The sequence below is a fragment of the Danio rerio genome, chromosome 18, assembly GCF_049306965.1.
Source record: "Danio rerio strain Tuebingen ecotype United States chromosome 18, GRCz12tu, whole genome shotgun sequence".
NCBI lineage: Eukaryota > Metazoa > Chordata > Actinopteri > Cypriniformes > Danionidae > Danio > Danio rerio.
Genome location: NC_133193.1, coordinates 50,324,556 through 50,342,083, shown reverse-complemented (window position 1 = coordinate 50,342,083; position 17,528 = coordinate 50,324,556). Strand labels below are relative to the sequence as shown.

At 35.1% G+C, this 17,528-nt stretch overlaps 1 protein-coding gene and 1 long non-coding RNA gene across 2 annotated transcripts in view; one reads left to right on the top strand and one right to left on the bottom strand.

Moving 5' to 3' along the window:
- Positions 1 to 3,345: 3,345 nt before the first annotated feature.
- On the bottom strand, positions 3,346 to 9,026 carry rbm7 (RNA binding motif protein 7). Its single transcript, NM_199925.1, is given in 5 exon segments — positions 3,346 to 4,234; positions 4,746 to 4,839; positions 5,199 to 5,286; positions 5,715 to 5,877; positions 8,878 to 9,026. Coding segments are annotated over 5 exon segments (759 nt in total). The 5' UTR covers positions 8,971 to 9,026; the 3' UTR covers positions 3,346 to 3,913.
- A 157-nt stretch (positions 9,027 to 9,183) lies between these two features.
- The window catches only part of LOC141378686 (uncharacterized), a 28,473-nt gene continuing 20,128 nt past the window's right edge, over positions 9,184 to 17,528 (top strand). The window contains exon 1 of the long non-coding RNA XR_012393887.1: positions 9,184 to 9,273. This is a non-coding gene — a long non-coding RNA (uncharacterized lncRNA). The remainder of the gene's footprint in view (positions 9,274 to 17,528) is intronic.

The following is a 17,528-nucleotide window of genomic DNA, read 5'->3' as shown; positions in this document are numbered from 1 at the left end:
AGATAGATAGATAGATAGATAGATAGATAGATAGATAGATACATACATACATACATACATACATACATACATACATACATAATGCAGGTTATTTTACTGTGGTGTACTGTATTATAGTACCAGCTATAGAAAACTACATTATTGGTTAATTTGTGTATAATAGTTTGTTGTTGTACAGCTATAGTCCATATTAAAGTTCTCTACTTGTTCAAAAGCACTGTAGTGTTTTCTATAAATTACTATAGTATTTTATTTGGGATAAATGAAATGTGCACAGCCTGTGGAGATTAGATTGATAGATAGACAGACAGACAGACAGACAGACAGACAGACAGACAAACAGACAGACAGACAGACAGACAGACAGACAGACAGACAGACAGACAGACAGATAGATAGATAGATAGATAGATAGATAGATAGATAGATAGATAGATAGATAGATAGAATTTACCATATTAATTTACAATAAATACTAGTGTTTTGAACCGTTCTAAAGAATTATACTGTTGTATTTACTGTTCTTTATTCATGACACACTTACTATAGTTGTTTTACTATCACAGATACATTATTTTAATACTATTACGTCTCATAAAATACATTACGAGTTAAAACAGTGCATGTTCTTGTTAGATAGCGCCAATAAAGATAATGAGAGTAAGGTGATTATAATTTAACATGTTAGACTAATACATAAAATATTTGGTTGTTTTAACTCATATCGGTATATGTACAATATGGAAAAAATTCAATGAACCATTAGGTTAAAAGTTATATTATAACTTAAACCAGTTGTTAACGTCGTCCATATTTTATACCTTTGCGTTATATTCACACTTTCACAATACACTTTAATATCTGTTCAAGCTTTACATTGCACAAAAAGTTCGTTTTGGACACCTATTATTGCCGCACTGTTAAGTAATCTACTTTAATATTTTAATTTTGTTGCAAAAACCTAATTTCGGACATTTATGGGTCTTTTAAGCGTAAAGGTGGGGAACATCCTACAGTAGTCCACATTTGAAGTGGATCAAAAATGTTTTTCAAAAGTGTCATATAAGACAAAAAATGGTGTTCAATACTTTTAGGACAACTTTGAAAGGTTTTTATCTTCAGATGTTGACTACTGAACTTAATATATCCAAAGAGAGATCTTTTAGGCAGTGAGCGGCTGAAGGGGATGTCGGACGCCAGGCAGCTCAATCAATTAGGCAGATCCGAGGAGAGGCTGAGCTCCTCATAACGCGTTTCCCAGTACAGCAGCTTGATTAAAACCCGATCCTCCGCAGATTAAAGCACAGACACAGGGCTCAGCACACCTCCGCTCTCGGGCCCAGCAGGAGCTTTATGGGGATGTACGGCTTCAGACGCACCGGGGGCCGCTGATAGCAGATAAAGCGCTTTCGGAAGGGCAGATTATGACCTCGGATCGGACATTAAAGGATTCCGCTCGGGGTGTCACGTATGGATGTTGTAAACTCGACCACTGGCGGGACAACGGTGCTAATTGCATCACGATTATTAAAGTAGCAGTTCCAGCAGCTTCATTTCTACATATATATATATATATATATATATATATATATATATATATATATATATATATATATATATATATATATATATATATATATATATTTTTTTTTTTTTGCAAAAACAACTAATGCAAGAATGAAAAGAAAGAAAAAAAGAAAGTGAATAAAAACCAAATGACTAAATAATTTGGCTATACTTTTTGTATCTGACTTTCTTTCTGCAAAAAAAAAAAAAAAAAAAAAACTCGTTTATGGCTAGTAAAGATAGAAAAACAATTAATAAATTTTCTTTAGTAATGGTGGTTCATTCCGCTGTGGCGAGCCCAGATAAATAAAGGAACTAAGCCGAAGGAAAATAAAGGAATTTTTGGGAATTAGTTTAAATCTTTCTTTCTTCATTTATTTCCACGAATTATTTAATGTAGTAATTTTTTTATGAATAAGAATTAATTATTATAGAATCTCAGTGTTAAGCGGCTTTGAAACAATTTTGTAAAAGCGCTAGGCTAGAAAATAAAGATGAAATGAAAATGTCCGCAAATACGTTTCAAGATTAATTTGGATTTATTAAACTTTTATGACCACACGACGGTAACTTTTGCATATCTAATCATCTTATCCGAATCATCTACCCGAAAAAGCAATTTTGTTTCCCATGAAACGAAACAATCAGCGATCAGCTCTTCCTTCCTACTCTCAATCTGCAAATCATTTTGAAAATCTGAAGATTCCTTTATCATAATAAAGAAACATTTTCTGGTTTTTACAATCCAAATAAGCTTTTGAGGATATGTATTCCAGTAAATGACCTTTATTTATTTTGGAGTGAAGGGTCATTTGCATGTAAAACTCGGCTCACTCGTTGTTGCCCAGTCACCCTTTAAAGGAAGTTCATCCTAAAATGCAAATGTACTCACTATTTACTCGCCCTTAAGTGGTTCCAAATTAACCTTTAAGCGTTTCTTTCTTCTGCTGAACACATATTAAAATATTTGGGTAATATTTTACAACAAGGTTGTATTAAGTATTGTATTTACAAACATGAACAAGTCATTTATTACAGTAGAAAAGAAAATAGAAAAGAAAGTGTTCATTTGATTTATTTCTGTCTTCCAGGTGAGACATTTAACCCGAGGTCCTAACTCTCCCTTGTCCTTAAAAATCCCATGGCATTTCTCGTAAAGAGTAGGGGTGTATTTTTCACTGGTACTCACTTGACCTTGAAGGGTCCACATGGTACCTCAAAAGTTTATATTAGTACCTATAAATATTTAAGAGAAACCCTTTAGTAATTTTTAGGTACTAATATGTATCCTTGAGCTATCAATATGGACCTTTTAGGTTAAAATTTATACCTTTCAAAAAGGTACCACCCCAGTGACAGCAGTTTATTTCTGAGAGTATGCATTTTTATTTACTATACTCTCAAAATAATTACGCAAATCTTAAGCTAAATATAGCTATATAAAATAGCTAAAAATGTCTGCAGATTCTGTCAGGCCCTACCAATTGGGTATAACTTTACATGGACAGAAAAAAAAGACCGGTTTAAAATGATTTAAAACCTACAACACAATATTTCAGTGGATTTAAGACTTTTAAGGCCTAAAATAGTTTTTTTTTTTAAACGCTGCTGATACCCTGATATATTTAAAGAAAACAATCAACATAGTGTTTTATGTGTAGTGTAAGATGTACTCTTTAAATCCACATAAACACTGTTCATTGTTCACAACAACACTCATTCACAACAGAACAATATCAGTCAATGACTTAAGAAAATGAACAGAACCAAACATGCCACTGGACATTAAAAATGGTGTATTTACAAAAGTATTAAAACAAGGAATTCCTCAGATGTCTGGAAGATTTAAGAGTCAACACCAGCCTACAGTCTCATCCAGGACATTTAGAAACTTAAAAAAAAACAATGTTTGTTCTTTAAAAAAAAAGCATTTGCTAACTTTTTTATATATATAATAATCAGAATGAGAAATCCTGAGAAATTACAAATGTTGAACACAAAGATTCCACCAGCACATCAATTTTTAGGGTTACACAGAAATGTTTTTTTTTTCCCAAAAAGGACATTCTTAATAATAAAATAATATAAACAGGTATCCACCTGAGACCCAAATATATGTTAAAAACAGGCCAGCACAAAAAAAGGCCAATTGCTTATTCACCTTTTGTTCTTGCGTCTCTTCAAAAATCACATTTCTTTTCACTATACAGCCGCACTGCTTAACATTCTTTTTTTTAAAAATGGTAAGACGCAGTCCACCAAAATATGTCACATAAAAATTAAAAAGGAGTAACAAAAGATTATAAAAACAGTTAATTAAAAAACTAAAGTAAAACGCAACTGAAGTTTAAAAGTGTTTCCATCGTCCCTCTCTGGAGTCTCTCCGTCTGTCGGGGGGGTAGTTTCTGTTGTGTCCTCCACTGCGGTCATCATGGTGATAGAAATCGCCCCGCTGCCCATCTCGCCGATTCCGCTCATAGTTATTTGCTCCGTTTCCGTGCCGCTGATCTCTGCCCTGATGGTTGTTGTTGTCCTGGGGCGAGTGGCGCTGCCCGCGGTGCCCAGACCAGCCTCCGTCTGCGTTCCCCCGCAGCTGCTGCATGCCCTGCTGGAAGGTTCCGCTGAGCATTTGCAACTGCTGCATCTGAACCTGCCACATGTTGTTCATCTGTTAAAACAAGTAGTGACAATGTTAAGTCTGTTATGAAGCATTTACTGGTCAATAATACGGTCAAGTTTTAAATATTTAGATAAAAATAACATAAAATTATTAATTAAAAATTAGATAAAAAACATTTAAAAACAACTGAAGTCAGAATTATATATTTTTATAATTATTAAAAATATAATAAAAATAATTATATATATATATATATATATATATATATATATATATATATATATATATATATATATATATATATATATATATATATATATGTATGTATATATATATATATATATATATATATATATATATATAAATATAATAAAAACATTATGGAATATGAATATATAGAAATAACTGTCACGATTTATATATATAATATTATACATATATAAATCGTGACAGGCCTATGTTTAGGTATGACAGTGGAACAGACAGCATCTTTATGGTTCATGCAGCAGTAAAGTTGATGTGTTGACTGATCATGAGTGTTAGGGATCAGTGTTCTCACCATGGCCTGTCTTTGCAGAGTGTCTGGTGAAGAGAAAGGCCTCTGCATGTGCTGTGGAGGAGAGTAAGACGGAGAGCCCATCTGCTCTGGGGTTCTGGAAGACCACAACACAAGACTATGAAATAGAAGTTCTACAAAAGACACTTGACAGTGGAAAACACATAACTGTTTAAAAGGTACGATTTTGTATTAAGGGAGTCAAGAGGTTTAAAGTCAGCATGAAACTCAAGTTAAGATTAAAAATAAGTGTTTTATAAAGAGTGAAACTAAATTAGGAATCTTGCTGATATGAAAAATGTAAGAGATTAACGATTTCATGAAATCACAATGTTCACAAGAGACAAGTAAATACCAGGTGTAAATGTGATCACTCTCAGCTGTAGGGATCACTTGAAACAGACACTCAGGTGTAAAGCATATGTACTGAATCACTGCATTTAAAACAAACTTTACCTTCCGCCACGGTGACCCGGTGTATTTGCTGGACTGGGGTTTTGAGAGTTTGCTGGACTTTTGCCTTCTTGATTAATATGACTGCTGCCTGTTAAAACAGACCGGTTTAGATGAAGATTAGTCTGGTCCTTACAGTAGTCAAAATATTTCAGAATTTTATTTATGCTAGAAAAACTAAATATATTCAAGTCATTAAAGACATTCAAGTCAAGTTATTTCTCAAATGCGATGAACTGATTCAAAAGGTAAAAATGTCGTTTCAGAGGAAAGGCAAACTGCAAATGTGATTGAAGATTTTTTTTAAGCCATTCTAAATTATTTACACATGAATCACTCAGATGATCACGAAAAAAACAAACAAACAAAAAACATGAAGTACATTTTTAACACCATATTCTTTAATATTGTGAAAAAGCCCAGTCACCAAATCAGCCGGCATGAGGGTATGCTGAAATGTTGAACAGTGACAACCCTTAGAAAACACAAAATAAATCAACGCAATAAGGAAAGTCCTACCGGTTTTGAACTTTATGTTGAGCTGTCGTCCATGCAGACGGATTCCATTCAGCAAGTTCAAGGCATAGGGCACTGACACTTCATGCTTGAAGTTTACAAATGCAAACAGTTTTGACTTTCCTTCATTGTCTTTAGGGATTTTAACCTTGATCAATGGCCCAGCCTAGTGGAAAAAGAAAATGCATGAATGACCTCTGATGTTGCTTTATATACAAAACAGAAAAGTCCTTTATTTATTAGTTTCTGTGAACTATAAATTGCCTGCAATAATAACAACAACAACAACAACAGCTACTACTACTACATTTATTATGAAGTAGATTAATAATACATAGTTAAATGTCACCTGACTTTATTTTAATATATATATATATATATATATATATATATATATATATATATATATATATATATATATATATACATATACACATATACATATAAGTATATTTGTGGGTTGATACTATTTAAACTGGTCTACACAGACTTTTGTAGATATCAACTTTGAATGTCAACAGTCAAGGGGAAGAGAGAGAAAAAAAAAACCCTGATAACATTTTATTCCAAAAGTAACATGCATATAATTATTTCTGGCTATCTGTATTATTTTGAAGTAGGTATTATGTTTAGAAATAACCTCTGCACCAAAAAAAAAACAAGTAAATAATTGAGATGTCAACAAAATGATACACAGTTAAACCTTTGCACGGTGTAACCATATGGCAACATGATGCTTATGGTCATTTCCATAAGTTTCTTTTAGACCAACATTTTTTTTTTGTTAGAAAGAAAAGACCTTAGTTTAGCCAATGATGTGCTTTGGTTAAATCACATGACATGCTGTGCTTTTCTGTGACACGATTTCTGACTGGTGTTTATTGTTAGTTGCTAAATGCAAATGTAAACATCAATAGAAACAAAGGATCAAATTATGTCAGATCCACTAAAAAATCTGAAACATCACCTCCAGTACGTTATGATGACATATTCACAATTTAATTTTTTTAAATCAAATTTTTTTGTATATCGATCAAATGTATGTGTTACCAAATGGCAACACTGCAATTGTGGATCCTGCAATATTGCAATAAGTTAGCTAGCTAGCAAGGTCGGCTGTGAACTTTTAAGTTGTCACAATAACAAAATGAAAGCTAGTAATATAATGTTGAATAGTCATATGTTAATGGCATTTGAATTATGGACAAAATCAATACTTCTTTTGAATAGATATCAATACAGGGAACATTGTTATAGCGAGCACCACTATGTTCTATGGTAAGTGAAGCAAGAAAAGGACAGAACCGGCTCTTCCTGCAGATAAAACATTTGAAAGAGACAGTCCAGAGAAGTTAGCTCAGAGGCAGATAAGACAGGTGTAGTAGAGTGTATATAGTATAATATATAAACATTGTTAGCTAGTAGCTACATTATTCTGATGCATCTGGATATACTAGACTTATTATTTATTTGTTATAATATTGACTGGAGAAAATATTTATATTTACTTAATGTTGTATATATGATAATACACATTTTGTTTTATTATGTTTTTAATAATATTCAGCTAAAAAGAATGGAATGAATGAAAGCTGTTGGAAAAGCATGTATAAGGTGTTATTTCTAAGTTCTGTGTTAAAGCACATTATGCTGCAACACCAATGAAATCATTTCAAACAACAAAATTATTCATTATAAGGAAAGTTTTAAATTTGAAATTTCTAAGTTAGATCTACTGTTGGACGTTGCTGCCATATGACAACATATCATAAAGTACCTAAACAAATAAATTCCAATATTTTTTTAAAAACACTTCAAGTTCAGCCATTTTAGTCTTTTTTTATATAGATTTATCATAATACGTGCAGTAGAGGGTTAAAATTCCCCTGACAACATTATTCCAAAATACTTTGAGATATATTTATTGGCTGATTATATGATTTTACTATTAAGAATTTGCAAACAATACTTTTCTGAAATTATATTATTAAGGAGAAAGGCTGAATGTGCGAATATAAAACCAACTTCACCTTAATAAATCATATAATCAGCCAATAAAAACAACATTGTTCAATCGAGGTAAAGTAAGTTTTATATTCACACATTCGTTCATTTCGAAGTCTCCATATTGTTTACCATGTTACTTTGAATATTCGATTCGAATTAGCATGCAAGTGTGACTTGAAAACAACAACACTGTTTATTAAACTGAAAAATGTTGTACTTTGATACTCATTAGCTGCTAATATGATTTCGCTATTTAGAGTTTGCAAATAATACTTTTATGAAATTATATTATTAAGGGGAAAGTCTGAATGTGCGAATATAAAACCAACTTTATCTCTATCTCTGTTCACAGCCAATGAAACAGTGCTAATGTTGTTTTGAAGTCAAACTTGCATGTGATTTTAGTCCGAATATTCAAAGTACCATGCTGTCACTGAACGAATGTGTGAATATAAAACCAATTTTAACTCAATGATTTTGTTCTGATGTTCTTGTATTGTCAGTTCGAGCAATAAAATGATTATTTAGCAGTGAAATTCGTTGACATCTATTAAATTAACTGCCAAAAGAAAAATACAATCCTGTTGCATATGAATGACTAGAGTTGAAGTAAATTCGGATATTAATGTTAATATTAGAAGTCCAACAATGTAACATAGAGGTAAAGTTGGCTTTATATTCGCACTTTCCCCTTAATAATATAATTCATAAAAATATTACTTGCAAACTCTAAATAGCGAAATCAAATTAGCAGCCAATGACTATCAAAGCACAACAGTGTTCACAGTCAAGTCACACCTGCATGCTAATTACGATCGAATTTTCAAAGTAACATAGTAAACAATATACAGACTTCTAAATGAACGAATGTGCGAATATAAAACCAATTTTACCTCTATCAATAAAACTGTTGAACTGTTAACACGTAACGTTAACCAGATGCTAAATTCAAGAAATAACACAAACATGTGCTGCATGGAAACATTAGATTCGTATTCTAAAATAACACCAAACATACTACATTATTATCAAACAAACATCCATTGAGATACAATATAAATGAATTGTTTGTAAATCGAGCTGAAACAAACAACATCCAGGCCTTCAGTAGTATTAGCACAGGCAAGCTAACGTACTCAACTGACGCTAACACGCTTACCTGTAAAAACAGCTCGAATATAACTTCTTCTGTGACTTGGGGGTCCAAGTTCCCAACAAACAGAGTCCGGTCAGCCTCGTCGGCTATTCCCATTTTTAAAACAATTAATAATCCAGTCGGTTAATCGCGTCAACTCTGCTAGTTAGCTTAAATGTATGACCATCCCGTCTGTCTTTAAAACGCCTTTACCGTATGTGAGAAATAACTGTCGTGATGCACAGTCGCTTCACGACACAAATGTACAGTTCCTGTGAAGACCACGCGGAGGCGACGTTTTACACATTAAACTCTGCTTTTTTTTTATTTAAGCCTACAAGGCAGGGGTAAACAAGTAATAAGGGGTCATATCGTGTATGAGCTTTCGAGATGGACGTCAAAACCAAAACTAGAGAAAAGGTAAATAATACATGGCGACAATGCAGGCTAAACACTGTTCTTAGTGCGCAATATTAATATGCTGGTCGATGTGACTGTTCACAAGTGTTTTCCTCCCAGTTTAAAAGAAAGAAACCTTGCTAAACAATTTAAGTATTTACAATTTAAAATGTTAATTCTAGCTCACTTTATAAATCTATGTAGATTTTGGTCGCAAAGCATGTTTTAAAACACCAAACTGCAGTTTTTATTCTATATTCTGAAAATATATTTACTAAGAGAAATGTTCTTACGTAATTTGCGTGATTATATATTGTCAGGGCCTGATTTAGTGATTTTGGGGCCCTAAGCAATTCGAGCCATGGGAACCATAAGTCTTACAGTAATACACACTTTGTATTTGTATTTATATATTTGTTTATTTAGCTGTCTTTTTATATCACTGTCTTCCTTTCCATATTTTTATCATAACGCAATCTCTACATTTTTAATGATTTGTTTGCCTAAATCAGTTTACAACTAAAAATAATAAATAAACTATGTGGTTTTTAAAACTTCATTTTAATCTGATTTGACTGCTGGACAGGCGGCATGGTGGTGCAGTGGTTATCACCTTCACCTCACAGCAAGAAAGTCGCTGTGCTCGCTGTGCTCCGATTTTCACCACAGTTCAAACACATGCTCTGTAGGTGAATTGAATAAAATTGTCCGTAGTGTATGAGTGTAAGAATGAGTGTGTATTGGTGTTTCCCAGTCCCAGTTGCAACTGGAAGGGCATCCGCTGTGTAAAATATATGCTATATAATTTGGCAGGTTTATTCCGCTGTGGTGACCCCTGATTAATAAAGGGACTAAGCTGAAGGAAAATGAATGAATGAGTGATTGCTGGACTAATCCATGATTGGGGGTGGGGGGGACACAATTGCACAGATGCATTCATTCATTCATTTTCTTTTCGGCTTACTCCCTTTATTAATCTTGGGTCGCCACAGCGGAATGAACCGCCAACTTATCCAGCATCTGTTTTACGCAGCGGATGCCTATCCAGCCACAACCCATCACTTGGAAACATTCAAACACACACTACAGACAATTTAGCTTACCCAATTCACCTGTACCACATGTCTTTGGACTGTGGGGGAAACAGAAGGCACAGAAGGCTCGAATCAGTGACCCTCTTGCTGTGAGGCGACAGCACTACCTACTGCGCCTCTCAATTGCACAGATGTAATAATCTGTATTTGTTAGACCTTTATCCTACAAAATAGGATAGAAAATTACATTATATATATATATATATAGTTTATAGAAACTCCTAGGTATTTATTGTGGGCCCCCAGACAACCCTAAGCGGCTGCTTACCTCACTTATTGGTTAAATCCACGCCTGTATATTGCATTTTATTGTTAAAAAAAAAGATACTGTCTATTTATTTTCTGGCCCGTTCACAGTATTTTCATTTCAATTACAAGTGATAAAAACTGCCACAGATTACACAAATATCCTTTATATATCAAATAATAACCAATAATAAAACACCATGTATATAAAATAATAACCCAGTATATGTGAACCTGATTTCATCCATTGTTCAGATTCTTGTTGTATAAATTTGTTGTATAAATTATGTATTATTATAACATAATACACATTAGTGTTTACATATATCATTTGCATATATATATATATATATATATATATATATATATATATATATATATATATATATATATATATATATATATATATATATATATATATATATATATATATATATATATATATATATCAGATTACTTATTTAAAATGAGCTGAAACAACATTTGAGATTAACTTCATTTTTTTATGTTCAATCCTCTTATTTGTTAATGGTTAACTTAACCGACTTAAGATCGGATAACATGAATTAATTCATGAAATTAAATCAATCAACTGAGGAAGTACAGCACAATGTAAACTATTGTTATTATATATTAATTTTCTGTTTAGCTTAGTCTCTTTATTAATCAGGGGTCGCCACAGCGGAAGGCTCGAACCAGCGACCTTCTTGCTGTTAGGGGACAGCACCACCCACTGCATCACCATTATTATTATTATTATTATTATTATTATTATTATTATTATTATTATTATTATTATTGAGTGGTGTGGTGGCGCATTGGGTAGCGCTGTTTGCAGCTGGAAGGGCATCTGCTGCATAGAACATAAGCTGGAAAAGTTGCTGGTTCATTCCACAGTGGCGATCCCTGATTAATAAAGGGACTAAGCCAAAATGAATAAATAAATAATAATTATTATTATTTTTATTGCTTACCCTATTCATCTGCAGTGCTTTAAAGAGATAAATAAATCATCCCTCAGACTCATCACTCACCTTTAGTGCAGTGAAAATTAGTACAAATCTGAAAATCAATGTAGATTCATTCAGATGCCCTCGGCTTCGCTATGTGCTCCGATTAGATGAATTAAAATTGTAATGATTAACGATTTCTCAGTCAGACCTCAGGAACTCAGACAGAAGCTGCAGTTGTCGATGTTGAGGAGATAATGTTGTGCCGATAACGGTTGATAAACAGCATGGTTTAGCTTACTGTTGTTGGCTTATTTGTCTCTGCTGCTTCATCAGGCCTGTGACTCACTGAAAGCAATAATAAGTTGGAGGCTTCAGTCTTCAACATGCTATGCAATTATTACTTTAAAATAAAAGTAGAGATAAACTGTGAACTAAGTACCAAACATAAAATCCAGTGATTTATACAGGTCATTCTTACATCATCATGAAATGAGATAACCATATATGACTTTAATGCTTGGTCAGAATATGGCCCTGGAAAGCATAAAGCATCAATGTGAGCTTCATAAAAAATATTAACGTTAAATTAAAGAGTCCAGCAATAAAATTTAGTTGAACTGTTAACACACAACCTGATGCTTAATAAATCAAAAAGCAAAGCCATGTGCTGTATGAAAATATTACTTTCATATTTTAAAATAACACCAAACATAACATATTGGGTGAAGCAGTGGCGCAGTAGGTAGTGCTGTTGCCTCACAGCAAGAAGGTCGCTAGGTGGCTGGTTCGATCTCCAGCTCAGTTGGCGTTTCTGTGTGGAGTTTGCATGTTCTCCCTGCGTGGGTTTCCTCTGGGTGCTCTGGTTTCCCCCACAGACCAAAGGCATGCAGTACAGGTGAATTGGGTAGGCTAAATTGTCCGTAGTGTGTGAATGTGTGTGTGGATGTTCCCCAGAGATGGGTTGTGGTTGGAAGGGCATCTGCTGCATAGAACAGATGCTGGAAAAATTGGCGGTTCATTCCACTGTGGCGACCCCAGATTAATATAGGGATTAAACCAAAAAGAGAATGAATGAATGTATGAATATACATATTGTGTTGAGAAACATTATGAATGAATTATTTGTAAATCCACCTGAAACTAACAACAATCAGGCATTCAGTGGTATTCGCACTAGCAAGCTAACGCGATCAATGACGCTAACACGCTCACCCATCAAAACAGCTCAATTGTAACTTCTTTTGTGTCTTGGGGGTCCAATATGGCCCTGCGAAGCCTAAAATATCAATGGGAGCTTGATATAAAATGCTGTAAATTGTCATGAAGACAACAATACAATGAGATCTTAGCATTTACGTTTCTTGGATAGTTTGCATGTTCTCCCTGTGTTCACGTGGGTTTTCTCTGGGTGCCCCCCACAGTCCAAAGACATGCAGAACAGGTGAATTGGGTAGGCTAAATTGTCTGTTGTGGATGGGTGTGAATGAGTGTGTGTGGATGTTTCCCAGAGATGGATTGCGGCTGGAAGGGCATCCACTGCGTAAAAACGTGCTGGATAAGTTGGCGGTTCATTCTGCTGTGGCGACCTCGGATTAATAAAGGGACTAAGCAGAAAATAAAATTAATGAACAAACACAACACTGGACATAAGAGCTATTTTATAAAACCTAAAACTGCATCACAGCAATAGTTATTTAATGCTGTTATCTAAAATTATCTTAAATATTTTTTATTGTTACTCTAAACTTTCATGTGTCCTCTGGGGACAGACCATAGACTGCAGTTGATCTTTGTCTTTTACCTTACTTTGGTCAATTTATTAATGTGTAGTTATATGTTCCAACTGTAGGTGGCAGTGTTCGTCCTCAAATCTCTCATTGTGTTCAATATAACGCAACAAACTCCAGAAGCATAAAAATATACTCATGTTGAGCCAAAGTATAGCCTATTTGATAAATCTCAGAGAGAAAAAACAAGAGAGAGCCTGAGTAAAATACAATATCACAAAGGAGATATTCTTTCTATAGTTTCTTCTCGTCCTGTTCTTGTTCCTCCGTCCTGAGGCGAGGCTTTGTGCAGAAATATCATAGTGAAATTCACAGTTTGGTCTTCGCAGTGTGGCAGGGAAGTGCTGAAATCATTTTGCCTCAGTCACGACTTTTAGAGGAAGTGCTAAAAAGCGAATTTAGTGGATTTAAATGAAAAGAGTTTGGACTGTAGTCTTACAAGTGCTCATGTTAGCCTCGGGCAAAGAAGAATTAATGCTAGTGTGTTTAATTGATGTGTCGTGACCTGTCTTGTTGCAACATGTCAACATGCTATAAATTAGCATAATGCTTTCCTTTACAGTCAAAAAGAAATGTACTTTATGTCAGTCTTATTTTAATCCTAGCCTGAAATTATGAGAATATACATGTAGGAAAGCATATGTGGTGGAATGAAGTGCTATAGCGGTCCTAGTAAAGGTTTAGAGACAATTTATGTTACAACATTGACTGTATAAGAAAATGAATTGGCGTAAGATTGCATCGAAAAGGCTGTAAAAATGTCATGTGATGCTCCTTAAAACACGTTTTATTATTATTAGTAGCTATTTAATATTATAAATTATTATATTATATTATATTATTAATTTTATTGTCAGCTTAGTCCCTTTATTAATCTGGGGTCGCCACAGCGGAATGAACTGCCAACTTATCCAGCTGCAACCCATCTCTGGGAAACATCCACAAACACTCATTCACACACTACAGACAATTTAGCCTACCCAATTCACCTGTACCGCATGTCTTTGGACTGTGGGAGAAACCAGAGCACTCGGAGGAAACCCACGCGAATGCAGGGAGAACATGCAAATTCCACACAGAAACGCCAACTGAGCAGAGGATCGAACCAGCGACACAGCGACCTTCTTTCAGTGAGGCAACAGCACTACCTACTGCGCCACTGCTTTGCCTCATATTATATTATATTATATTATATTATATTATATTATATTATATTATATTATATTATATTATATTATATTATATTATAATATATTAAATTATTCATTGATTCTTTTTTTAGTTTAACACCTTTATTAATCCGGGGTCGCCACAGCGGAATGAACCGCCAACTTATCCAGCAAGTTTTTATGCAGCGGATGCCCGTTCAGCAGCAAACCCATCTCTATGAAACATTATTATTATTATATTATTATTTTATATTATTATTATTATTATTATTATTATTATTATTATTGTTATTATATTTTTATTATAATATTATGATTCTTATTTTATATTATTATTACTATTATTATATTATTTTATTTTATATTATTATTATTATATTATTATATTATTATTATTATTATTTTATATTGTTATAATTATTATTATATTTTATTATTATTATTATTATATTATTTATTGTCGCTTGTGTTTAAAATATAAACACTTGTCTTCATTTTTGAATTTCTTTGAGAATCCACGTTTTCCAAAACCATACAAAGGGTCAATTTCTAAATAACTTGGCATTTGTTTCGAACTAGCTTCTTAAAAGATTTTTCTTTACTGCACACACTCTTGTTTTCCTTCACTCAAATGCTAAAGAGCATGAGCACAGAATACTTCTAGTTTGTTTATATTAAGGGGGCACTTAAGCGTATTGAATTCCTGATTAAAATGTGTCCAAGGCAGCCCTAGGCGGACTGAAATGTCAACTGTTACACTTAACATGATTAAGACATGCACTCTGGCATCCGCGTCTCTATAATATTACAGCGTATTTTACCCAGCCGGCATAATTTTATCAGCACCGAGGAACGTGATGGTGGGGGTTTATCGCTTTGGGCGAGGTTGGCATGGGTGACACCATGAAAAAAAAGCAAGTGTGGCTGTGGAGATTCCCAGATCTAGGCCATCATCTACGTCACATTCACCCTCTTCACTAACCTTGGGGAAAAACACCAGTATGCCCATGATCATTCGCTGGTGGCTTCAACCTCTGTCCCAGTTTCCTTCACTCTCCAGCACAATTTGCTTTTGACTCATCACGTTCATAATTCATGTGGAATGAAGTGATGTAGGATCATTAAATGCACATGAATATTTGCGCGATGAAACCTCAATCGCACCGGCCGCTGGCACTTTCTGCCCTCCCGGTTGAATGGCTAGCTGAGAATATCTTGAAACGAGCTCACGGCTTTTCTCCGCTTGGGAGAGATCGCTTTTTTTAATGCCCCTGAGGTGTCACGGGATTCACAAAGATCAATCTTGCTTAATGCATCGGTTGGGGAATGCATCTGCTCTCCGCTGCTGCATTGTAAGCGAATGCCTGCAATTATTGATGGATCTGCAGAGTGCATGGATACATGTAAGGGATATTAAAAGCCGAGCGATAGGCCGAATGCGGCACATGACATAAACTATGCAGATGTCTGATATGGAGGTCTCGACTGGAACAGACACCGGGCCTGTCGTAGCTGTGAAATGGCTGCCAGACTGAGATGAAATGTCCTGAAGAGAAGCGAAAATACAAATCCTATCAGTGCGCAGACTGAAACACTGATGTCATGTACTGTTTGCAGTGTGCGGGTCATAAAGGGGGCCAAAGGCAAAGGACTTTGTCCTACAGATGGATTGGAGGAAGTCTAGTTATTCAGTTTGACTGTGTTTTTTCCAGAATTTGTGCCTTTGTGAGAAACTGCAGATGGCAACACAGGCTCTTTGGAATTATGTGCCCAGGAATACTTTCTGAGAACTGAGAAATATGTACTGATGGCTACGTCTTGCAGTTTTTGTTTTCCACTAGATCCACTAGAGCAGGGGTGGCCAACCCTGTTCCTGGAGAGCCACCTTCCTGCAGATTTCAGTTGCAACCCATATCAAACGCACCTGCCTGTAATTATCATGTGGTGTTCAGGTCCTAATTAATTGGTTCAGGTGTGTTTGATATGGGTAGGAACTGAAATCTGCAGGAAGGTGGCTCTCCAGGAACAGGGTTGGCCACCCCTGCACTAGAGCATGGGTTCCCAAAATTTTCAGCTTTCGACCCCAACAAACATTCCAGTGACTCGTGACCCCCACTATCCCCCGAGGTGGTTATAAACATACAAACAGTGCACACAACGGTGAACACACACCAATAGAAACTATTTTAATGAGTGTAACACCGCCGGTCCTACGCCACCCAATCCGCTCCGAGTTAGTATCGAACCGGCGACATTCCGCATGGGAGTCAGTTGATCTAGCAAGGAGGCTAAAGAACATGGCCTCTAGCATTCGTCACTAGAGCACCTTTAGAGGTCAGAGGAGTGAGGTTTACCTGCACAGCACTTACTAGCTGGCCTCCGTTACACTCACCCCCCTAAACTTCACTCCCATACGGGTCACAGCACCAATTTAACCCCACCAGTCCTACGCCACCCAACCCGCTCCGAGCTAGTATCGAACCGGCGTCCTTCCGCATTGGAGTCAGTTGCTCTACCAAGGAGAGCCCCTTCAGAGGTCAGAGGAGTGAGGTTTACCTGCACAGCACTTATTAGCTGGCCTCGGTTCCATGAGCTTATTGACAAGACAAAAAAGTGCAACAGCCTAACAACCATAGAATTATTTTATAGTCGTCATTCGTTTGTTTCATTTAATATTAACCTCACTTAATGAGAATGGTGGGCACAATGTTTACAGCACAAGACTATTCTTGGTTTAATTTCGGAGATCGCCACTTGGAGATCCTACTCTATGTTCAGCCCAGGCCTTTATTTTTAATGTACGTGAGTGCTGTAAAGGTGTCAAAGTTTAACATAACATGCTGCAACTAAACACTATTGTTGTGTCATTAATCTAGCGTAATAACCCCAGGCATCACAATCGAATGGATTTTGTTTTATCTAATATCCATTGGGAGGGTGCTATCGCAAAGCAACCTGTGAGATGAACGCCACTCACTTTACCATTAATCTTGCCAAATAACTGTGCTTATTACTGGGTAACAAGCT